Source organism: Amborella trichopoda, chromosome 5 (assembly GCF_054954075.1).
Source record: "Amborella trichopoda isolate Santa Cruz 75 chromosome 5, AtrichopodaSantaCruz75HAP2 v2.0, whole genome shotgun sequence".
NCBI classification, from domain to species: domain Eukaryota; kingdom Viridiplantae; phylum Streptophyta; class Magnoliopsida; order Amborellales; family Amborellaceae; genus Amborella; species Amborella trichopoda.
This window is the reverse complement of record NC_142340.1, coordinates 2,347,614-2,370,468: the sequence shown is the minus strand read 5'-3', so window position 1 is coordinate 2,370,468 and position 22,855 is coordinate 2,347,614. Positions and strand designations below refer to the sequence as shown.

The 22,855-nt window shown below is 33.8% G+C and overlaps 2 protein-coding genes across 5 annotated transcripts; one reads left to right on the top strand and one right to left on the bottom strand.

Moving 5' to 3' along the window:
• Window positions 1-544: 544 nt before the first annotated feature.
• Window positions 545-5,737, bottom strand: LOC18426727 (photosynthetic NDH subunit of subcomplex B 3, chloroplastic). 4 transcript variants are annotated; one of them, XM_088866770.1, is made up of 7 exons: window positions 5,588-5,737; window positions 5,313-5,475; window positions 3,976-4,086; window positions 2,972-3,028; window positions 2,545-2,607; window positions 2,294-2,356; window positions 545-963 (listed from the first exon to the last, which is right to left on the bottom strand). In XM_088866770.1, exons 3-7 carry the CDS (start codon window positions 4,009-4,011, stop codon window positions 916-918), a joined length of 267 nt encoding a protein of 88 aa, XP_088722896.1. In that variant the 5' UTR covers window positions 4,012-4,086; window positions 5,313-5,475; window positions 5,588-5,737; the 3' UTR covers window positions 545-915. The 4 variants fall into 4 exon arrangements, with proteins under 4 accessions (XP_088722896.1, XP_088722894.1, XP_006833432.1 ...); XM_088866768.1 differs by having other exon boundaries at window positions 5,345-5,475; XM_006833369.4 differs by having other exon boundaries at window positions 5,345-5,737.
• Window positions 5,738-13,979: 8,242 nt separating this feature from the next.
• LOC18426726 (uncharacterized) lies at window positions 13,980-20,044 on the top strand. Its single transcript, XM_006833368.4, has 3 exons — window positions 13,980-14,439; window positions 17,800-18,215; window positions 18,955-20,044. Exons 1-3 carry the CDS (start codon window positions 13,989-13,991, stop codon window positions 19,891-19,893), a joined length of 1,806 nt encoding a protein of 601 aa, XP_006833431.1. The 5' UTR covers window positions 13,980-13,988; the 3' UTR covers window positions 19,894-20,044.
• Window positions 20,045-22,855: the final 2,811 nt, after the last annotated feature.

Here is a 22,855-nt window from a genome sequence, read left to right as displayed (position 1 = left end):
GGTGGTCATCGTCCCATTGAAGGATGGAATAAAGTAGGCCATTTTGACAATTTAAACACTGTTAGGGGGAACCCACCTCACTCAATTTAACATTGAAAACATCCAGTAATTAGATTGAGCTTCATGATAACGGTTATTTATATGGGAGACAGGTTATAGAACTGATAAGTGCAACGAAGGAATGGCACAGCCCCTCCATAGTTTTATCTGTAATAACATAAATAAATAGCTTACACATTTTAACAGTGTGTTTGAAGTGTTCATTTGCTACAAAGATTTCTCAGCAGAATAAGAGGCGAGAAACTTGTTTTATCTTTTCCTAAAGTATCAATTGTGAAGAACGCATCGATCGACATGCAGAAGTGAGAATGAAATAAAATCTCATTTGTAAACTTTTGACGAAAAGTTTAGTTAATGATTGAATACCCAAGCATGGGTAGATCAATTTTCTCACTTAGTATCATGCTATTCCTTTTCCTTTTCTCCAGATCCCATCCTTAGACATAGCTCACCCCAAGCAACCCTTCGGAATCCTTCAGCTCTATAAGACTAAAACTTATGATATATATATATATATCATCGATAAATTACACTACAAACATATTCATTTCAGCTAACTTCCGATCAATCACCATTAGCAGCTAAAAGAGGAACCTTACATTGGAATACATGGACCCTGAATCATTTAAAAACTTTTCCATTCCCTAAAACAATCACAGGATTTTGTGAGCCCAGAAAACACTTCCCCTTCAAGAAATTGTTGCTTAGGAACAATTACCTCTAATAGGTAGTTTAGGAGAATAGATCCTGCAACCGTCAAGGAGTCCGACAGTAAGAGGGAACCTTTCGCATGATACTGATGTGTACAAGGAGCATCTATTGTAGGAAGTATGCCAACCGAACATTATAACTCAACTAGTGCCAATCATGTGCCTTCCATTCAGGTAAAGTTTGGATGATAACCTGCAAAAAATAGAAGTCAATGAAGCAACCATACAAATGGGGGACACGAGTGATCAGTACTTTGAGAACCATTGGAGAATGGTCCAAGTTGAGGCAAACTGGCAATGCACTCAGCAGCAAACAATCTCAAGGATAAATGCCCAAAAGGCATACTCTAAAGTCCAAAAAGGGAAGGGAGGCATAAAACTTTGAGAGAGAGACAGAGAGAGAGAGAGCAATAGAATATGAAGGGGAGAGCAGGAGAAAGATGTACGAAAAATTTTAGTTTATGAAGTGTTTATACAATGGGGTCCTAGGCTATAAGGATCTAGAGAAATGCTCGTGTGAAATATAAAAGCTTATACTATATACATGCTAAGTAACCATCTACACATTGCAGGTATAGAGCAGACTGAAAGGAGAAAAGCATAAACCGCATTGCAGATAAAGAATATAAATACTATTCATATTGTAGAGATAACATAACCACTCATTAACATTGCTCCATTTCGAACATTACACCACAAGCACCTTGTTATTCACCCAAATATAAGTTTTGAATAAAATCAGTTGTTTGATGTATTAAGCTTGTTTAGGCACATAATGTTAAGGAAGAAATGGAATCTACAAAAGAAACCCCCAGGTTTAGCAGACTTTTGTTAACTTTCTTCTTTGCTTTACATTTGATCAATACCTCTATAAGCTTTCAATTCAATGTTCCCTTAAGTTTATATAAAGAGTTTATAGCCGTCCTAACGAGGATAAAAAACTTGCATTCAGGCTTTGAAACAGGACACAAATAGGAGAATCTTTGCATCCATTCCTAACAAATGCCTATTTATTATTCTTAGCATGCATGTGTTGTATATGTTAAAAATGCGATTTACAGAAATAAATGACTTTTCCATTTACACAAGGTCATATAAATGGCTCCCAGGAAGAAGTTCATTTATACAAGATAACGGTACATATATAAAACCATAAATGACCTTCCCATTAGTGAGGAACAAAAATTTCACTTCATTTTCAGGCCTTCTTTATATTTTGTTAAAAAAAGCATCTACATTTGTTGTTCTGATTTCAACAATAACAGCAAATTCAACTGGTTGGATTTGGAGATCCATTGGAGTAATCGAGTCTAGCTTTTTCTGTTTTTGACGAGGGGATCTAAAAGAAATATTATATAATATTCAGAAAGAAAAAAAATAGGAAAAAAAATCTTCAACCAGACTATGCCTCTGTTATCTCCTTCAATCTCTAAGATTTACATACTGAGCCGAAACCTAAAACCGTTTAAAGCTCAAAACTACAACTTCCATTAAAGCATGAGAAGTGGAAATGGCTTGCTAACCTCGCCTCGAGAATCTCCGTTCCCCACAACAGTTTGACATGCAAGTCTCCAAGTCTTGGGTTTCTGCAGTTTTACAAATGAAACAAGAAATATCAAGAACAATAACTCTTTTACCTATCGAAATTGCAGACAACCATCTCAATTGTTAGAGCAACTCCACTCACTTCAATGACATCAGGTTTTATCAATAAGTGGACAAAGCTAAAAAGGCAAGAATTACACTAGGAGAAGGTAATGAATTAAACCTTTACCTTCTTAAGAATTTCTTTCTCTTTATCTGTACGGGGACTTAGAAGTTCCTTTCCGGAAACAACCTGGAATTCACCAAAAATGCATGTATTTAGTGGCTCTAGTTCCAAATCGTAGAAGAAAGAAAAAGTAAAAATTTTAAAAATTAAAAATAAAAAAAAATAGAAAAGAAGAAGAAAGAAATGTATCAAAAAATAAAAGCAAAGAAGGCAGAGATATCAAAGAGGCAAACTATAACAGACCAACAGAAGGGAATGACAAACTGGACAAAACATAAATATGGTGAGGCAGCATTTGAGACTTTTTAAAATTGTGAACAACAAATTCTAGTCTCTTACATGAGCAAAGAATAAAGTAGTCATGCACAAAAGGCTAAAACTTGCACAAAAAATATAGATTTTTGAAAAAGAAGATATAATGGCTTTGTACCTCCACAATACATGTTCCACATGTGCCACTCCCTGCACAGTTAAGCAGAGGTTTGTCCTGTGAAAACGCCATACATATTAGTCCTGCAAATGCTGATGCATCTATAGAAACAAGGAAGATTACTATTTTTACAAGTTCAATTGGGATTTCACATGAGATTAGATACTTATATTCAGACAAAATTGGATTAGCACCTACATGAATGAACCTCATATAGATCTGAGCTTTACTGATGGGCCCAAGAATGATACATATTCTCAAATTCAAATGTGAATGTTTAGTATTTGGTTTTGTGTAGAACTTAATACATACATAAATTGCAGCGGTACCTTAAAATTACGAAACTGTAAGATAAACGAACAGTAGTAAAGTCAAATGTGAAGTTCTTTCCTTAAAAGATGCATCGAATTTAAGTATCTTCTTTGGCGATTATGTTTTGAATCCTGCTAAACATTCTTTTTGTTTTTTTTGGATTGTTTTGGAGTTTATGCTGATGTAGGGTTGTGCCATTATTCCACACCTCACCTTGACCCAATTTACATCACCTGATTTTACTACTATAGTAGTAAAATCAAACGTGAAGTTCTTTCCTTAAAAGATGCATCGAATTTATGCATCTTCTTTGGCGATTATTTTTTGAATCCTGCTAAACATTCTTTTTGTTTTTTTGGAATTTATGCTGATGTAGTGTTGTGCCATTATTCCACACCTCACCTTGACCCAATTTACATAACCTGTAATTCCTTTGGAAAAGTTACTACAAGTATCACCAATTATTTTAATGCAAAAAGATTTGCTTGTAAGATCAACTGAAAAACACCCTTATTTTCCCTGAAAGGACCAACCGAAAGGCAGATTAACTCATTATTTCCCATTTTCTTTAAAATTTGATCAATCGCATTGTCATTTGTTCGCTCTTTTCCACTCGATTAGTACACTAAGTGAAAGAATTATTTATAAAAACACCAAAGACTGATACTGTCAATACGCAGATGGATGCATACATATGGTCCATAGAGATCGATGTGTCCCTCCCTCATTATGTTTCTGAGCTTGCGCCCACCTTTCGAGGATCGAATGTGCACATCCGGGGTTCCATCTGGTAACAATCGAGACTGCAAATTGTCCCAAATACATAAATTATATAAAAAATCCAAGAAAAAATAGACCTATGGTAACGAAAAGCTATGTAAGGCCCATGATAATCTAACCACACAAAGAAAGAAATCCCAGGATATTTCTATCTAAAGATCGATATATTTGTTCATATAAGTTAGCATAGACACCCCAAATATTCCCATTGCAATAATTTTCAGCAGTGTAGCCGGACTCAGCCGAGTCCTAGACTCGGCCTAGTAACTCAGCCTCAGCTTATGGCTGAGATTGACTTGTGGCGAGTTCCAGGGACAACTCGCCACATGTCAAAATAAAATTGTAAAAAATATAAAAATGTTAAAAATATAAAATATTTAGAAATATGTTTTTAGATGATTTTGATGGTTATTAAGATGCTTTCGGAACTTTTCTCATCGCATGATCCTTCTTTTTGTTTTCCTTTTCCTTTTCTTTTGTTTTTCTGAAATATTCCTGGCATAAATCAAATTTTTAAATAATCCATCTTTTATAGATTATTTTGATATCATGTATTCTTTTAATGATTCCTATCACTTGTTTTATAATTGCTACTTTGAAATATTTTTTAACAATTTTTTACTCTTTTCTATTTCTTTATCATTAACTGGGATGAACAGGGGCAAAGTACATGGCCTGAGGTTAATCCTTGTACACTGATTTTAAGTAAATAAACATAAAAAGGCCTGAACCCTGGCATTAAGATACCCAAATTGTACAAATGAATAAAATTTTATAATAATAAAGAAATCATATTCATCATTTTTTCGCCTAAATAAAAAATATTTTTATCAATATCCCAATAGATGCATGAAGAACCTGAAGCACTTGGAGAACTAGACAGATCAGTTTAAAAATGCAATGAGACAATTCTAAACTTATTTCTTTAAACGAAAAAAGACAAAAAAACTAAGAGAGTAAAACTAAGGAAAATGATAAGGAAAAGGACCTAAGCCCTGGGGAAAAAGCTGCTTAAAATTAAAATTAAAAGCTTGTATTTCATATTGAAGAGATGTAATCATCTGCATTTTGCAATAACTAAGGCAGGATTCATTTTCCCATAAATAAATAAAGGATCTTCAATCATTTGATCCAAAAATAAAAATAAAACAGAATTTTGGCTATTGTTATTCTATAGTCTATACACACTACTTCAAAGTACAATAAAAATGGAAGACCTTTCAAGAAACTGAAACAAAATTGAACCCACATTTTGTTTCTCCTATGAGAGAGAGATGATACCGAAACGAAAGCGAAATCAACAGAAGGGGGTTCCTCAGAAGGCACCGCCACTTGCTGGATATCAGGCACTGTTCCCACCGCACTGATTCTCACTCTAGAATTACACAATCTTCTTTTAGTCTTACTTATTTCTGCATTTTTATGAATCCCATGATCATGGTCTTTCCTAAAAAGAGGGGGAAATTGCAGAGAATTAAGCTGTAGAATCCCCATTAACAAAGAAAAAAGAGAGAGAAAACCAACCTCAGTGTGTGGAGCTCAAGTGGCCTATTCAGTGTGATAAAGTTGTGGGTGTTTGTGGCTCTTCTTCCCCTTATCCATACCACAAACCCATTCTCTCTCTAAAATCTATTCATTTGTACAAATTTCTCTCTCCAATATCTATTCATAGGTACGGGAGAATTGAGTGGTCCTGTGTCATTAAATGGTGAACTTTTTGAATGTTAACAATATGCTACGGTCCATGGCTCTAAACCTGTGGTCCCATTTCACAACATCTCTCCCCAAAAAACGGTTGGACCCGACCCGAAAAAAACAATCCAAAAAAATATGAAAAAGTATATAATGAGGGTAAAATATGTACTTTTGGTACAAGTGGATGTGAAATTGAGTGGTGGAATTTATTTCATTAACCAAACTCAAAATTTAAAAGAATTTTTTTTGAATTTTGTGACACGTCTAAACTAACAAATTTTACATCGGATGGTTGTAAGTAATTGTGACTTATCGGTACCAAAGATAAATGGACTCATTATAAACAATCCTAAAAAATATATATATTTAAATGTTATGTTATATATATATATATAACAGTGATTTCATGCAACAATTGTATCATAGTATGTTGCAACCACTCTTCTAGAAAACCATGTTTATGGGTATTTGTATGATCCGAAATTTTGCACACACACACACTCTCTTCATCTCAATAATCAATCCCCAAAAAGAAAAAAGTTTTAATTTGGACCTTAGATATAGTCAAAATGAATCCCCTCCAACAAAGAATCTAGACTATTTATTTAGTTCAAGATCGAAGCTTTTACAAACTCAAAATCATTTTTTTCGTTTTTAACATTGTCTATCTAATCATAATAAAGCCATCTAAAAAAAATTGGAAAAGAAAAATCCTTCTAAAGCCTAGATCTAAGCATCTTATCAAAATGAACGACCTATGTTAAATAAGCTAAAAAAATACTTTCTAGGTTCCGTTTTCATAAAAACAACATCACGACTAATAAAAATATTTTGAGTTTACAAGTCAAAAACACAATATCCTTTTTGGTCATAAGGATATCCAACAAACACATATTTTCGAGCCTGAACATCAAATTATCTCAATTAGAAGCTATAGTGGTGGCATAGTAGAACCATCAAATGAGTATGGGTCGGAGGTTTATTAGAAAGAACTTTATAAAAGGATTTGTTTGATAATAAGGATGTTGGAATTTAATTTATTAAATATGTGGTTGTAAGAATGTAGTCACCCCAAAAATTGAGGGGTAAATATCCTTGAAAAGCAAGGCTCATGCTATTTCAAGGATATGATGGTGTTTACGTTCAATAACATCATTTTGTTGTTGAGTGGCAACAAAAATGTGTTGTTGAAGTACTCTGTGTTCTTGAAAATTTGGCATATATTGGTGGATAAAAATTCAGAGCCATTATTGGTCCAAATTTGTTTAATTTTGCAATTGAATTGGGTAGTTTCAAAAGCCAAAAAATATTTTAATAAAGACTGTGTTTCAAATTTTGTGCGCATAAGAAATATCTAGGTACATCATGAAAAATCATTAACAATTGTGAAAAAATAACGAGCTCCACAGTAAGAAATTTTGGAGTAGCCACCCCAAATATCATAATGTAAAAGATCAAAAGTCGAATGTGAGGAGATAAAGCTAAGAATTGAAACTAGAAATACCATCAACATTCTTGGCTAATAATTTTAAACGTGGTGAAGAAACATGGTTGAGGCGCTAGTGCCTGAGACCAAAAACTGATAAGTTGGAAGAGAGGTCCATGGAGGAATCAATGGGAGCTTAGAAGTAATAGAGACCACCATATTGCTTAGCTACTCCAATCGTCGTCTTTTGGGACAGGTCCTAAAAATAAAGAATCACAAGAGAATATCACTGCATAGGCATAAGAGGCAGTAAATTTACTTATGGATAATAAATTAAAACTAAAAGAAGAAATACAAAGAACTTGATGAAGTTTAATATTAGGAGTTAAATAAACATATCCAATGTGAGTAACTGCAGCATGTGAATCATTTGGGAGTGTAACGGGTGTAGCATAGAAGTTGGTTTGCATGTGTAAAAAAGTGAAGGATCAAATATCATATGATCTGAAGCTCCTAAGAAGCTCTTGTGTCAACTACCCAGGTGTTGTAAGAAATGGGAATTAGAGTTGACAAAGAGTTACCCGCAAAATGAATAGAAGATTGTGTATTAGCTTCATTGAGCGTGGACATCAATCACTGATATTGAATTGGGGTAATATAATAAATTAATTTTTAGAAAAGGAAAAAATAAAATATGAGGAGGCAATATCCTCAACTTTTACAACACACTTTATAATAGAGATTATAAAAATACAAAACTAAACAACTTGATTCAGAGAGATCAATTTTATTGCAATGAGTTGCATTTTAAACTACATTTTTACTATGAAATGGATTTAGTTGTCAACAAATACTCAGGCAAGAAACAGATTCTCAATATTTACATATTTTCAATAAAATAATGAAAATCTACAATGCAATACCCCAAATTTCTTTAAAAACATAAGAAACTAGATTTTAAAGAAATTTTAGTACTTTTTTAGGTTGAAACCCACCAATCTGGCTAATTCACGCCGATTCACTAATCCGGTATGGTTTTTGAAGTTGCATCCAGGTCATTGATCGTTTTTTTTTTTTTAACCTTTGTTTGTTACGGTAGTGGAAAGGAGAATCGACAGTGTTTTGCCAATTGTGCGGTAATTTATGAATCTTGTATTTTTCCCACTATAATGAAATCATATCCTTTCTAGTTTCACATTAATATAGCCCTATTAGTGTGAACGACATATGTTTGTATGTTGGTGGTGTTTATGTGCCATGGTATTTTTTGGAATTTTCTATATTGCATATATTTGTCTCTTTTTATTTTCTTTATTTTTAAAATTCAATGTTGAGTATTAAGATTTCTTGATATTGATTTGCTAGTGATAAACAAGTTGATTTTGATGTATTTGATTTACATTTCTCAAAGCCATATTACAACAAGTCGTAATCGAATTAGTCGCGATTCGCAAAATATGACTCCCTAAAGGGTATCTCTCTATATTTACTCAACAAGGGGTAACCGATTGAGTCTCAGTTCTCAACAATCGTTGTATGTGCTTAAAGGAAAGCGCGTAGTGACAAAATAGCTAATTCTAAATTTAAAAATGAAGTTTAATGGGTAAAAGAATTTTGAACTGTACAATATAAATGTGTTTATGATATATTGGTACGAACAGGTCAATGCATAGTAGCAATGCCAAGAAGCCAGAAAATATGAGAGATGAAAGATGATGATTGGTGGAATTAGATTTGAAGGTTTTCCCAATTATGAGCTTTTTTTTCTTTTTTTTTTTATAATAAAAAGCAGTGTAATATAATGCTCCCATATGTTTAGAGAATAATGTGTCATACAATACCATAGAAGAAAAAAGAGAGTCGGGTTTATGGGCGAAATTAGAAATATTCATACCAAATCTCTCATAAATCAATTTTTCCCGAAAATAGAATTTTAATTTTACTCTTTGAAGATAGGAGAGGATATGAAAGTACTACAACAATTCAATGAGTTGACAATACTTTGTTCGTCACCAAAATCTTATGATAATCTTATAACGGGTTTTAACTTAGGGAAAAGTTTATATAAAGCCGACGCTTTAAACAATTAAATTTGAGGCTACCTCAAAAATTTGATTAGAGGAGGTTGTTTTGATACCCAAATATCTTTAAATTGATCATCTCGACTTCAAGGTGCATGGACATGAGAAAAAAATAGAATACAAGTTTTGAAAATAATGTATTTTGTAACGCATTTTTGGACCTTCAATTTTCAAGATTTTCAAGATATCATAGATATGTCGATCTACACTATTTTTGAAACTTTGAACCTCACAAATAGATATGAAAATATATTTTAAAGCTATCACAAAGATTTCCAATATTAAAACAACATTTCCTGATGCTATTTGGAGGTAGGCTCTAATTTGATTGTTTAGAGCCTAGGCTCTATACAAACCGCACCCTTTAACTTATAACAAGGAGGAACCTCTCAAGTTGAATTCATTTTTTGGTGCCCTCCCTTGCGAGGAACCTTAAAAGAAGTTGGATAAATGATGGAAGTTCTTGGGGGCAAAGGGGACCCAAATGAAGTAAATGATATATTAAATAATTCATTAAGAGAGAAAAAATGGAGTTACTAATACAAAATACCTTAGCTTGTTCAAAATTTTAAAATTTAAAAAGGTAATTGAGTGAAGTAATCCTTTCAAAATAACAACTTTCTTGATAAACTATTTGAATTGACCATCTTAACAAAATTTTTTCAATGCTCTGATTATTTTAGTAAAGGTGCAGTTGGCATACGGATGCATCCATAGCTGTAGAGGTAAGGTGCATCTTCAAATTTTATCATGGTATATAACTGTGATGTAAAATGGTTTTAGAATTATCTCAAAATCTATTTTTATATCTAATTATAAAATTTTAAATTTAAAAAATGGTTAAAATAAAATAGATCTATAAACATCTGAAAATCTTGAAAATGGACAGTGTAGATAATATATTGTAAAATGCACTATTTCTAAGACTTAAAGTCCTTTTACTTTTCAGGGTCATACATCTCGATCTCGAGATGATCAATAAAAGGGTTTTTCAACATTAAAACTACATTTTCCGATGTATTTTTGAGGTGCATCTATAGTTCTACATTATAAGGCTGGATCCTTATATAAACTTTTTCTTTTTAGTATCCTTTTAAAATAACAACTTTCTTGAAATACTGGTTGAACTGACCATGTTAGCAAAATATTTTCAATGCTCTGGTCAATTTAGTGGTACTTTAAATATTTTCCTTGTATATTGAGTGGAGATTTCCTTGAAACTTCGCTTGTTACGTGAACCCCTTCCATTGCTTGAGCGTAAGAATAGTCGCTATCTTTTGCATATACTCTAGGAGTACTAGTCAAAGAAAGCTCTAGAAGTACTATATTTAATAGGCTTTTTAATAAACTCACCTAGCCCAAAAAAAGGCATTTTAAGTAAACTCTCTACTAAGTTTTGGTCAACAATTCTTGTGTGGCCCTAGGATTGGAATTCTTAAGGGAAATTAATAGGAAAAAAAAATATTTTGGTTAGCGGTGTCATAGAGTCGAGAAATTTTTTTTGAATTTTGAACTTAGTCAATAAAAAACTCACAATCACCCGATTTGAAATTCATTTGATAAGAGCGATTATGACCTATTTACACCATAAGTAAATGGTCTCATTGTATACTTATTCTTCAAAAATAGTCTCATATATTTTATATTTTATACTCAAGTCCTACTTTCTGAAATTATACATTATTTTAATCTTATCTTTTTCTCAAGCCATTGCATTAATCTCAAATTTGCTATTTTTATAGATGTCACCATCACATATCTATAAAAAATAATTTAAAATAAATAAAATTTATCAAAATTTCCCTAAATACCATAGAGGTATTTAAGTTATTTATTATATTTAATATTTTTTGTCGGTGTGTGATGGTGAGAAGTATAAATAGTCAAATTTGAGCGTGATTCGATATATAAAAAAGAAATAAAAGTAAACTATTTTTAAAATCTAAAACAAAACATGAATTGTTTTATAAATTTCCCCATTTTCAATAAACTTTCTGGCGTGTCACTACTGTGACCTCTATTAAACATAGTATTTTAATTATAAAAGAGAAATATAATCACGCAAATGTGTCGAGCTCTAGCAGTTTTTTAGACCAAAGTAACAGACACCTCTGAAACTTGTTAGACACCAATACTCGTGTCGGTAATGGGATCCATAGAGTGAGAAACGTGTTGGAAACAAAGGCTTATTTACCACGGAAGCTTATTTTAAAGGGACAATGAGATCTTGCGATTAAAACTTAGGCTATTATAATTTATTTATTCCTATTTTTCAGAATTTTCTTCATCACCAAACTAAGGTCTCTCTCATCTTGCTCTTCCATTGCACGGGCTGCGTACTGCCTCACATACTAATTGCTATACTAGTTTGCAACTGTTATTATTTATCATTTAATAGATATGAGTAGCAATGTGTCGGCAGGGAGAGCATGGTGGTCCCAGTTTGGAACAGCCTGGTCTGGTCCCGCGCCACTATATTTGGCATGAGGGCAGGGTTCGAGCATGGAATCAAGGACCTGTACTTAAGTTGGGCCGAGCCAGCGCAGGTCAAATGTGCAACTTTGTCCTCCATTAGCATCATATGTCGCTCAATAAAATAAAAACACTTTTATGTGCATAAATAAACTCACGCGTGATAGTACATGGCGTATTAAAGAAGAGGCCCTCTTATTATTGTGAGACGGTGATTTAGGCAAAAAAATGAGCTACAAGATAGGGGTGGTCCTCATTATTTATAAAAAAAATATTATCGAATGGTAATAAAACCCCTCAAACCATATATGTACGTATATCGTTTTGTTTTTTTATGAAATTCAAACAAAAATGGTATCACTTGCTCATTCTGCCCTTCCCATTAACAAGGCCAGGCTGAGCCACATAGTCCAATAGTAGGGCTGGGCTTGAGCTAGGGTCCCTTTAACCCGGACTGGGGCGACTTTCCATGTCCCTCAGACCAGCATTACCCCATACGGTTGCCCCCCTCATATTAAAGGGCATTCTTTGTCCTAACCACTACAATTTTTATGTTCAGTAGTGGGCCTATCAACGATTCTTTTCTTGCTTGACTTCCCTTTGATGACTTTCACGAATATTTAATACTTTCACAACCCATAAAGTATTTATTTCATTAGATTATATAACTGAAAAACCTACGATCCTGAAAGATGAAAGGTTCGGATTTATTTTTAGAAACTTAATACTTATAGCCTAGCCGTCCATCTCAAAGAAATGGACAATGCCACAAAGCCACGTAGCAATGACGTGAGGATGTGCCTCATGCATTGAACGGTACAATTACAAAATACCTTTCATTTTCGCCATGCCGAGGGACCCAGCTTCCCAACTCTTGATTGCTTTCACACTCAAAATGCCTACAAAGCTTAAGGTAGAGATAATATTCCCAAACTACCCTCCAATCGTGAAGATTTACTTGTCATGGTAATTCCCTACATTTGTGAACATATGATGTTTGTATAAAATGTCATGAAAGCTTTTCCCTTAATTTCTATTTTTTCTTTTTTTTTTTCAAACCTTTACACCTATATATATATATATATATATATATATAGAGGAAGAGACTACAAAACGTTTATGGGAGAAAATGAATAGTATTTTCGCCCATAAGCTCATCGCCGTCTGATTTTTTTGGAAGGCGTAGATTAATGACAGTCACAGACTTAGTATGTCCGTGGCGGTCTGTCACAGACATAGCAAGTTCGTGACGGGATTTTTTTCACACAAAAAATATGGGTCAAATATGGGAGGATCGCCACGGCTCCCGTAGATCCGTGGCAGTTTTTAGGCAAAACCATCATGGATATGCTATGTCTGTGACAGGGGCAAAACACTGAATGGACATATTGTGTTTGAAAAGACAATTTTCAAATTGGTTTTTTTGACACTCGTATCCAAGTAAGATATTGTCCATCTTGAATTCTAACTCTTAACCCCCTACAAGTAAATCTACAAAATTTCAGTACTCTAAGTTACTATGGAATTACTTCATTAACCTAAGGTTGAAATTGTGCCTTTGGCATTTATCTAAGGAAAAAGTTTATATAAGGTTGCAACCTTCAAATGTAGAACTACGGATGCACCTAAAAAATCCATCATAAAATATTATTTTAATGTTGAAAAACCCTCTAATTGAGCATATCGACGTCAAGATGTATGATTATGAATAAACAAAAAAATTTGAGTCCCAAAAATAGTGCGTCTTACAACACATTATCTAGACCATTCATTTTTAAAATTTTCATATGTTTATAGATCTACTTGATTTTAACCATTTTGGAGTTTAAAATTTTATAATTAGATATGAAAATAGACTTTGAGATAATCTTAAAAATATTTTACATCAAAATTATATGTTATGATCAAATTTGAAGGTGCGCCTTAATTAGATTGTTTAAGGTTGCAACCTTGTGGAAACCACACCCTTTATCTAAATGCTTTGGGTTTCTTCTTAACTAGAGGGACTACCATGTAATTTCCAAATAAAATCCTCCGTTTCACCTCATGCTTTACAATCTCACTTTGAAGAGGCCCACACGGCTTGGTGCGTTATTTCTTCTCTCATTTAGAAACTATTTCTCATTACAAAGAAGCTTCATGGCGACTACAAAAGTTGAAATTTGGGGCACCGCCTTCACTCTTATAAGGCCCCCCAGCCACCCTCTAATGCACTACTTTTATACTTCTTTGACAGAAGAGTGGTTGAGGCATGGATAAGAGGCTTTATGTGGCTTCTATAGTGGGCAATGTTGCCCTCTTGCTTGAGCTAGTGCAGGAGGATGAGTCAATACTAGACCAAGTGACCGAGCCGGCTAGGGACACGGCTCTGCACCTGGCGGCTAGGTTCGGACAGATCAATTTCGTGAAAGAGATTGTTGGGTTTAAGCCTCAAATGGTGTCATTAGAGAATCATAGACTTGAGACGCCGGTGCACGAAGCCTCTAGGGAGGGACATGCAGAGGTTGTGGCCCTGCTCTTGGAGATGGAGAGCACAGTTGCTTATAAGCTCAATCGGGAAGACGAGAGTTGTCTGAAGCTCGCTTGTCGACGTGGTCACTTGAGTGTGGTGAAGTATCTCTTGGAAATCCCTTGGCTACTCATCACAGAGCTGGGGAAGCCCTCCACTTCTCTACATGCAGCTGTTGCAGGAGGGCACACAGGTACACATGACTTCTCAGTTTCTTCACAAAGACAAGCATGTCCATATACGTCCTCTTTTTTCTTTTTTTTTTAATTTAAAATGACTTAAAATCTCGCATTTTAACTTCGATTAGGGAGGAAAGTCCTCGGCTTCCGGTGGTTCCGAGTCATGGAATCACCGGGTAGTTTTCTCTCTTACTGTTCTGATAGTTTGTCTGGGGCGCCCTCCAAGTTTGACCCTTTTGGTTTCATGGTTAGGTTGACTGTCATTGTCCCATTCAATGCTCACCAATTTCCTCTCCTTTTCTCACACAGGAAGGCTAGAAGACCATATTATATGTCAAGGCTTCATATAAAAATTGCATGCTCCACTATTAAAGAACCTTAGTAGCTTTGACTAAGCTATAGCAATGCTAGTTAAGGTTTAATCAAATTTCATTAATAATATAGAGCTCTATAAATGCATGTGAGCGTATGAACTATGCTCCTGACTCCCTCAAGCAGAAGACTAATTTGGGTGTGATCTGAAATTTCAGGAACCACCTAAAATTCAATTGATAATTATATTCAAAAGAAAAATTTTGAATTTTAAGTTTTCTGATGCTTAGATTTCACCCTTCAAAAATTGGAAAGTATCTATTCGATCTTGAGGCATTATTTTTTTCAAACCTATGGAGAGTGCAATACAAATGGGAAATTTTTCACATTTGAGTATAGCGCTTGGGTTGAAGAGATTATATCCCTAAAATCTGTGATCCTAAAAATACTCTTGGGTTTTGCCCAATGAAGTAAATTGGTTGTGCTCCATCGGGAGCATGAAATCTTTTGGCATAGCATATTCTATGTGAATCATTCACGTACAGATACAAATGCATATCTAAGAAAACCGACCTAATTATAGGCCGGCAATAAAAGAATATAAAACCTGTACATATTTATTATGCTATTGTGTTATTATTGTTGGTATAGGTATAGGTATTAAATTTGTTATTTATGATTGTGAGAGACAAGATTCAAAACTTTGAATTCCCTCGCAAATTGAATGTGTCAGTATATCATTAGAAACTAATTTACCTTAGGAGTTAGGACTTTTGCCTAAATGTGAGCTAGAAACCCTTGTAGCCCGGTATAGCACTAACATATGATAAAAATTTTCAAAGAAACACTAAATTACTATAAAAGAAAAATCAATAAAGGTAAACTTGGCTAGGGTGGAGAGGATACATTCCCAAGATTTGGGGTCCTCAAAATACCCCTAGCTTGATTTGTCCAAGGGAACAAATGGATAATTTGCTCCAAGGGAGCACTAAATCGTCTGGCGTATTAACTAGATTAATAAGGTCAAGTCACGGTGTCCTTTAATTGCTATATATGAAATCGGTCGGTCAGGAGTGTCCCATTGACCTTTTGAAGTCCAAACGGTGTCACAAGCCCAAACGCTTTCTGACACCGTCTTATTCTACATTTTAACCGCCATATAAGTAGTTTAGTAAACTTTTTATGCCCTAATGAATTATCACTTAAAACGAGATACGAACACTTATTTTTTATACAAGGAGTTCACAATCATTTTTAATCATTAAATTTAATATTTAATGAATTGATATGTGTCAGTATTTTGAAAAATTTTATTTTGAACATTATGCCTAATCAATGACACATATACCTAACTACTTGATTTCGCATTTAATGATCGATAGTAGTTGTGGCATTTTTGTACCAAAAGTAAATAGCCTCATTATATGCATTTCTATAATAAGCAACAAAACATATTTACGATAAGACCATTTACTTTTGATACAAAGAGATCACCATCATCATTGGTTGTTGGATTTGAAATTGAGTGATGATTTCACATCCATGGCTAAAGATGCATTTAGTTAGTGCGTATACATATGTAAACACTTTGCAAGAAAAACTTTTGTGAACTTTCTTTTCAGCACATTTGTTACTACGTTGAAAAAAAATTGTGTAATAAATTACATATGTTTGGTAACTTATTTGCTATTTGAAATATATTTTGTAAATGTAGTAAATCTATATATGTTAAATATTATAACTAAATTATATAGTTATATTTAATTAAATACTATTTAAATAGTATTCACATTTATATATATATATATATATATATATATATATATATATATATATATATATATATATATATATATATATATATATATATATTACATATTATATAATACAATTTACATTAATAAAATAAATATATATGTAATATACAATATAATAATATATATTATATATTACATAATAAAAATATATTAATAATATAAATATAAGTATATAATACACATAACACAATGTAATATATAATTATATTATATATTATATTATATAATACAAATTATATTAATAAAATAAATATACATATGTAACATATATAATAGTACAAATATAAATATAAGTATAAATACATAAATATAATATAACATATACTAATATAATTTAATATATAAACTAATTTATAGTATAATATTATATTATAATAATATTATATATTATATTACAATAATAATATTAGAGTAATGGTCTTATAAGACCCTCCCCCACCCATGTGTGTAGGACCCCAAAAGATCACCATTAAAGTTGGCACGCATCTCTAGAAAAGTCATCATATGGATGTAAGAGTTATCATGTGGGTGCGGGACTTGACTTTTCTATAGATCTGTGCCAAATTTAATGGTGATCATTTGAGGTCTTACACACATGGTTAGGAGAGGGTCCTATAGGATTATTTCTCATAATATTATTATGTATATTGTTATAATTTTATATTATACTAATATATTATTTAATGTTATATAATATAGTATAACATAAAGTAATATAGTATTTATATAAGGTGTTAATTATTATATATTATATATCATTAAAATACATTTTATAATTTTAATATACTATTCAATATACAAATAAAATATGATATAATGTATTATATTATAAATTCTATATAGTGAATAGTTGGTCCGCATGTAAAAATAAAAACACGGGAAATGCTTCCCCACCTCAAGAGGTGAGATTTTATTTTACCATGAATTAGATCATTTCATGGTAAAATGTTTTACTATGGGATTTATTTGCATATGTATTACGTACCACACAAACATATGAAACACAATTTTCACAAAAAAATATTTTTAGAAAAATATTTATGTACGAACCAAACATGCCCTAAAAGTGATTTGGACCTCTTTGTACCAAATATAAATACTCTCATAGCATACAATCCCTTAACAATAAGGGCTTTCCCGACCATACTACCTTTCAATCCTTGTAGAATAATATAATCTAGTCAAAACAAATTATACTTGCATACCTTCCATTGATATTTTTCATGAATTTGTTTTATGATGTAGATGTGGTCCGAGAAATTATCAAAATCCGGCCTGATTTTGCCTGGGTTGTAGACAATGAAGGGAATTCACCCCTTCACATTGCTTCAAGCAAAGGGCACGTAGAGATAAGCAGAGAGCTCATAAGGGAGAATCCAGATCTCTGCTTTTTCAAGGACAAATTTGGAAGAAACCCTCTCCATGCTGCAGCTGCTAAAGGGCGTGTTTCAGTGTTAGATGAGATCTTATCAACTAATCTTGACTGTGCTCATAAGCTTACTAATCATGGTGAGAGTATCCTCCACCTTAGTGTGAAGAACAATCAATTCCTGGCTCTCAAGTACTTGGTGGAGAAGCTTGATATCACCGATCTCGTGAACTTGCCTGATATTAATGGCAACAGCATTTTGCATCTCGCTACTGCCGGAAAACTCAATAATGTGAGTGTCTAGCTATGCTATGCACAGATGCTACTAGATGTAGTTATGTTTTATTTCACAATGCCGCAAAAGCGAACACACACACACATGCATACAATTGTCTCTCATGCTGCGAATCAAGACATATTGCCTCCATATATTTTAACAAATGAACTTTTGCTTTGTTCTTGTGAACATTTTTCAAAAGTTTCAGTCCAAAAAAAAAAAAAAAAATCCAAAAGTTTCTATAAAATTATTTCATCTAATTTGTTTGTCTTATTATTTTTCTTTTAAGCTCATATGTCTTATATTGACTAGCCTAGTCGACTAACTCTTGGTCGCTTGTAATTCTTCTCATCAGTATAATTTATATTTTCTAGGCAAGAGATAAAACAAGTTTTGTTTTTTTCATGTTAAATGGAGAAGTTTATTGTATACATACCAGTAAATAATACATGCTTTGCTATATTTAATGACCTTAAAAACCTGATATATCACAGTACTTTTCTCTTCTTTCCATAACCTACAATGTTTTTTTCTTTTGTAAGGATCTTTTAATTTACTGTTTATTCTGTTCAAGCAGTCTAAATTTCCTTGTACACACATATGCCTACAGATGAAGCATCTATGAAGTCAAATATTGCACATACTAATACATTTGAGACACATAAATCTGAATTGCTCAAGTGTGCGTATTTAAAGGATTTCGACATGCAAAATGGAACCCTAAAGTTCCTTTTCCATGGATTCTTGGTTACAGGCCGTAAAATATATCATCCAGCACACCAGCATCAATCTGAATGCATTGAACAACAAGGGGTTCACCGCCCTGGATGTCGTTGAGCATGATAATAGCAACTCTAGTGCCCTCCAAATCGGAGAAACCCTGCGTAGCGCCGGTGGCAAGACTGGAGAGAACCTACCTCCAACACCCCCAGAAGTCCAGGAGCACCTTGCAGAAGCCATCCACCATGCTGCAGCCAAGCTTCCCTCGGAGGCCCCCAGAACAGCATCCCCATTGGCACGGAGGCATCCGAAGAACCCGCACCATGTAGAGTACCACATCGAGGGACTAAGGAATGCCCGGAACACAATCACTGTGGTGGCAGTGCTAATTGCCACTGTTACATTCACCGCGGGAATTAGCCCCCCTGGAGGAGTCCAACAGGAAGGGACAAAAGGAGCCACCCCTGCCGGAAAAGCCGTGATGGCAAGAACCCTAGCCTTCAAGGTGTTCATGGTGAGCAACCATGTTGCCCTATTCACTTCCTTAGGAATTGTGGTTGTCTTAGTTAGTGTTATACCCTTTAGGCGCAGTGCCCTGAAGAGCCTGCTAGTGCTGACTCACAAGGCCATGTGGGCAGCTGTGTCATTCACGGCCATTGCCTATGTGGCCGCAACGTGGGTCGTGTTGCCACACGATCGGAGCATGAGATGGCTTTATGTGGTCATCGTTGTGTTGGGAGGTGGGGGCATGGCCTCAGTGTTTATAGGCTTATCCATGTTGTTAGTGATGCAATGGTTCAACATAAAGGAATGGAAGAAGGAAAACAGGGAAATGAGAGAATTGGGTGGGTCCCAAGGGACCCATAATAGCCATATGGCCGATGACTGGAGCCCATTCCCTAGGGTCAAGGGTAGCCCTTCCTTGAGTGCAGATCTTGGGAGCACAGAGCACTCAGGTTACCTTTTGTACTAGCTCTTCATCAAAACAGCAATTAGTTACTTAGCTAAAAGCATAGTAATAGATAATCTTATGTTAGGATTGTTTATAATTTTTTTTTTTTTTTTTTTTGTTGTATTCCCTCTCATTTTATATGGCCATATGGATTCAATTTGTTTAGTAAAAATCTGTAATTTCAATTTTTGTCTTGAAATTGGTTATCTGACTTGGGGCAAAAAAAAAACAAAGGAAAAATTCTCCATTGGGAACCAACTAAAGATTATAATGAAGTTTACTAATAGATATTAGGGAAATTAATGAAAACCCTGCTCTATATATTCATTGGCTAAGTAAACCTTTGGGTCCACTAAAACCCCATGGAGCCCTTCTCATAGTAATTTATAGTAGACCAACTACCCTCAGCTAAAGGTTAGGCGGTCAAAGTAGTGGGAAGACACAATGTGATGTCTTGATTTTATTCTTAAGTCCGGTATTCATTCGTTATTAAAACTACTAAAGAAAACAAAAAAATATATATATATCTTCCAATCTTTGTTTCTTGTTTTCTTCTTTTTTTTCTTTTTTCTTTTGGTATGTGAAAGGTATGATTTTAACCTTTCATCCATAAAACCAAATTTGGTCTAAATTAAACATAACTGATATTTATCCCATTTCCTCTCTCTTCACTTTTCCACTTTCTACCAACTACACCTCTCTCTCTCTCTCTCTCATTAAACCATTATAGATACATTTGAATATGTGTATGTATTTTGATAGGGCCAAATCATCACGGATACTTTTGAATCTATGCATGTATTCTATTAGGGTCGAATTCCTGTTTTTTGCAAAGTTGGAGTTGCCAAGTAAGTTGAAAAAACTCTGTAGCTTGAGAATAACCTGCATAGGAATTCTTTAGGCATTTTTAAGCTTTCGCAAAAATCTTAATGCTAACAAAAAGGTTGAGACACTCTTCTAACAGTGTCCCTATGATTCAGTCTTTGACAAGCCGATCTGATTTTAGACATATACGTAGGCTGGGTTTTCGATTTCACAATAAGGGGTGGTCATTGGTCCGGTCGGGTCCAGACCCATTCGGGTCGACCTAACCCCATTTTCACCCTAACCACATGACCATATGGCACAGAGGAAGGAAACAAACCAAAAGATTTAAAAACACCCTAGAGCATAAATTCCAAAATTATCTGTTTTAAACTCACATAAATACCGGAATTCTGACTGGTAAATAATGAATAAAGTTGAACTCTTTGACAATTTTGGCTGGTAAATAATAAATAAAGTGGAAGTCTTTGACTCAGCCAAGTTTGTAAGACTCAATTGAGTCTGGATAGACAACTCAGACTCTAGACTCTGCCGAGTCCCAAGTCTGAGCCATGTCTTCAAACCTTAACTCTAAGAATTTCATCTAGACTCTATCCTCATGTGGGAATTGCAGAAATTTAGGAATTGATTCACGTTTAGTGAAAAAAAAAATAGTCTTAGCTCAAGTAGATGACTAATTACTAGAAATTAAAGAAGACTTGAGCATAAGCTGAAGACATACAAGTCATTTGGGCACTTGGTTTTAATCCTAAGATTCCTCATCCTAGAGAATTCTTGGTCTCTATCTAGCATTAGATGTACTAAAATGAACTAAGTTTTATGTGCCTATCAGCAACTTAATATTTTTTATGTTAAAAAATAGGAACTTTTAATAATTTTCCTTTTCAGTAATGTGTTTTATTTGGTATAATGATGGTCCATGGTTGTTAGCCTAATTGGGAACATGGATTGGGAATGTGAGTCCAAAGTCTTGTTAATGCAACTATAGTTATTGATTGAATCCCATAACAAAGGTTTCCTCATTAGTAGAAGAGAAACTAATATCCCATGGACTCAATTTTGAGACCTTATTATCTTAGAAGTCTTTGCATGAAAAATGCCATCAACTGTGTTTTCTATCAACCCTAATTGACTCTAGGACAGCCTTAGTCATACCAAAATTAACAAGAAGATTGATGTACAAGTATTTTGGGCTATATAAATTGTAGGTAAATACTACAAAAAGTTAGAACCTTGTAAATTTGAGATAGATCAGAGGCCCCTCCTTGTCTAAGCCTTTTATCGCTATAATCTTGTCTGAGAGCGAAAATTGGAGCTTGTTTTATGAAGTGTTTATGGTGGAAATGAAGTCTAGGACATTGTGTTGAGGCATGTACCCCCTAACCACTGATGCCTCGACCCCATTCCCGAGAATATGAGCTCTTGAGATCTAGTTTTTGTGGTATATTTTTTCTGTCCTGGTTGACAGATCCTTGTAAGCGCTCGTAATTAACTATTTAAGCTTGCATCCATGGGAAATCTATGATCATAAGTGTGGCCACCCTATTCATAGGATGTAGAGAGTAAGACCCGCCAGATATCACCCAAGCAGGAGGTGACATTCTTTGTTTCTTTCCCTTCCATCCCTTACTATTCAAGGCAAAACTTTCTTATGGGTATATGGATCATACCAGTGTTTCAAAAAATAGCGAGCTAACATGAATAGGTGGGTAACCGATCTACGTCTGAGACCTCCAATTTACTCTGTTCCCATCAATTTTTTATTTTTATATTTTTTACTAAAAAATAACTGAAATTAACATAAAAAAATTAAAAATAGTTCCCTATATTTTATGTCTTACACTTACGTCCCATTTTTTTTATAGCAACTATTATAAAGGATTGTATACAATGCGACCATTTAGCTTTGGTATAGGGAGGTCACAGTTACTTGTAACCATTTGATATGAAATTTGATAGCTTAGGTATGTCACAATGTTCGAGAAAATCTCTTTTTAACTTTGAGCTTGGTCAATGAACTACATACAACCATCCAATTTTACATCCAATGGTCAATATTAGTTGTGACTACCTTGCACCAAAGGTAAATATTATTATTATATACTTTTTCCTATTATAATTTAAATATATTATTTTTCTTTTATATATCCGATTAAGC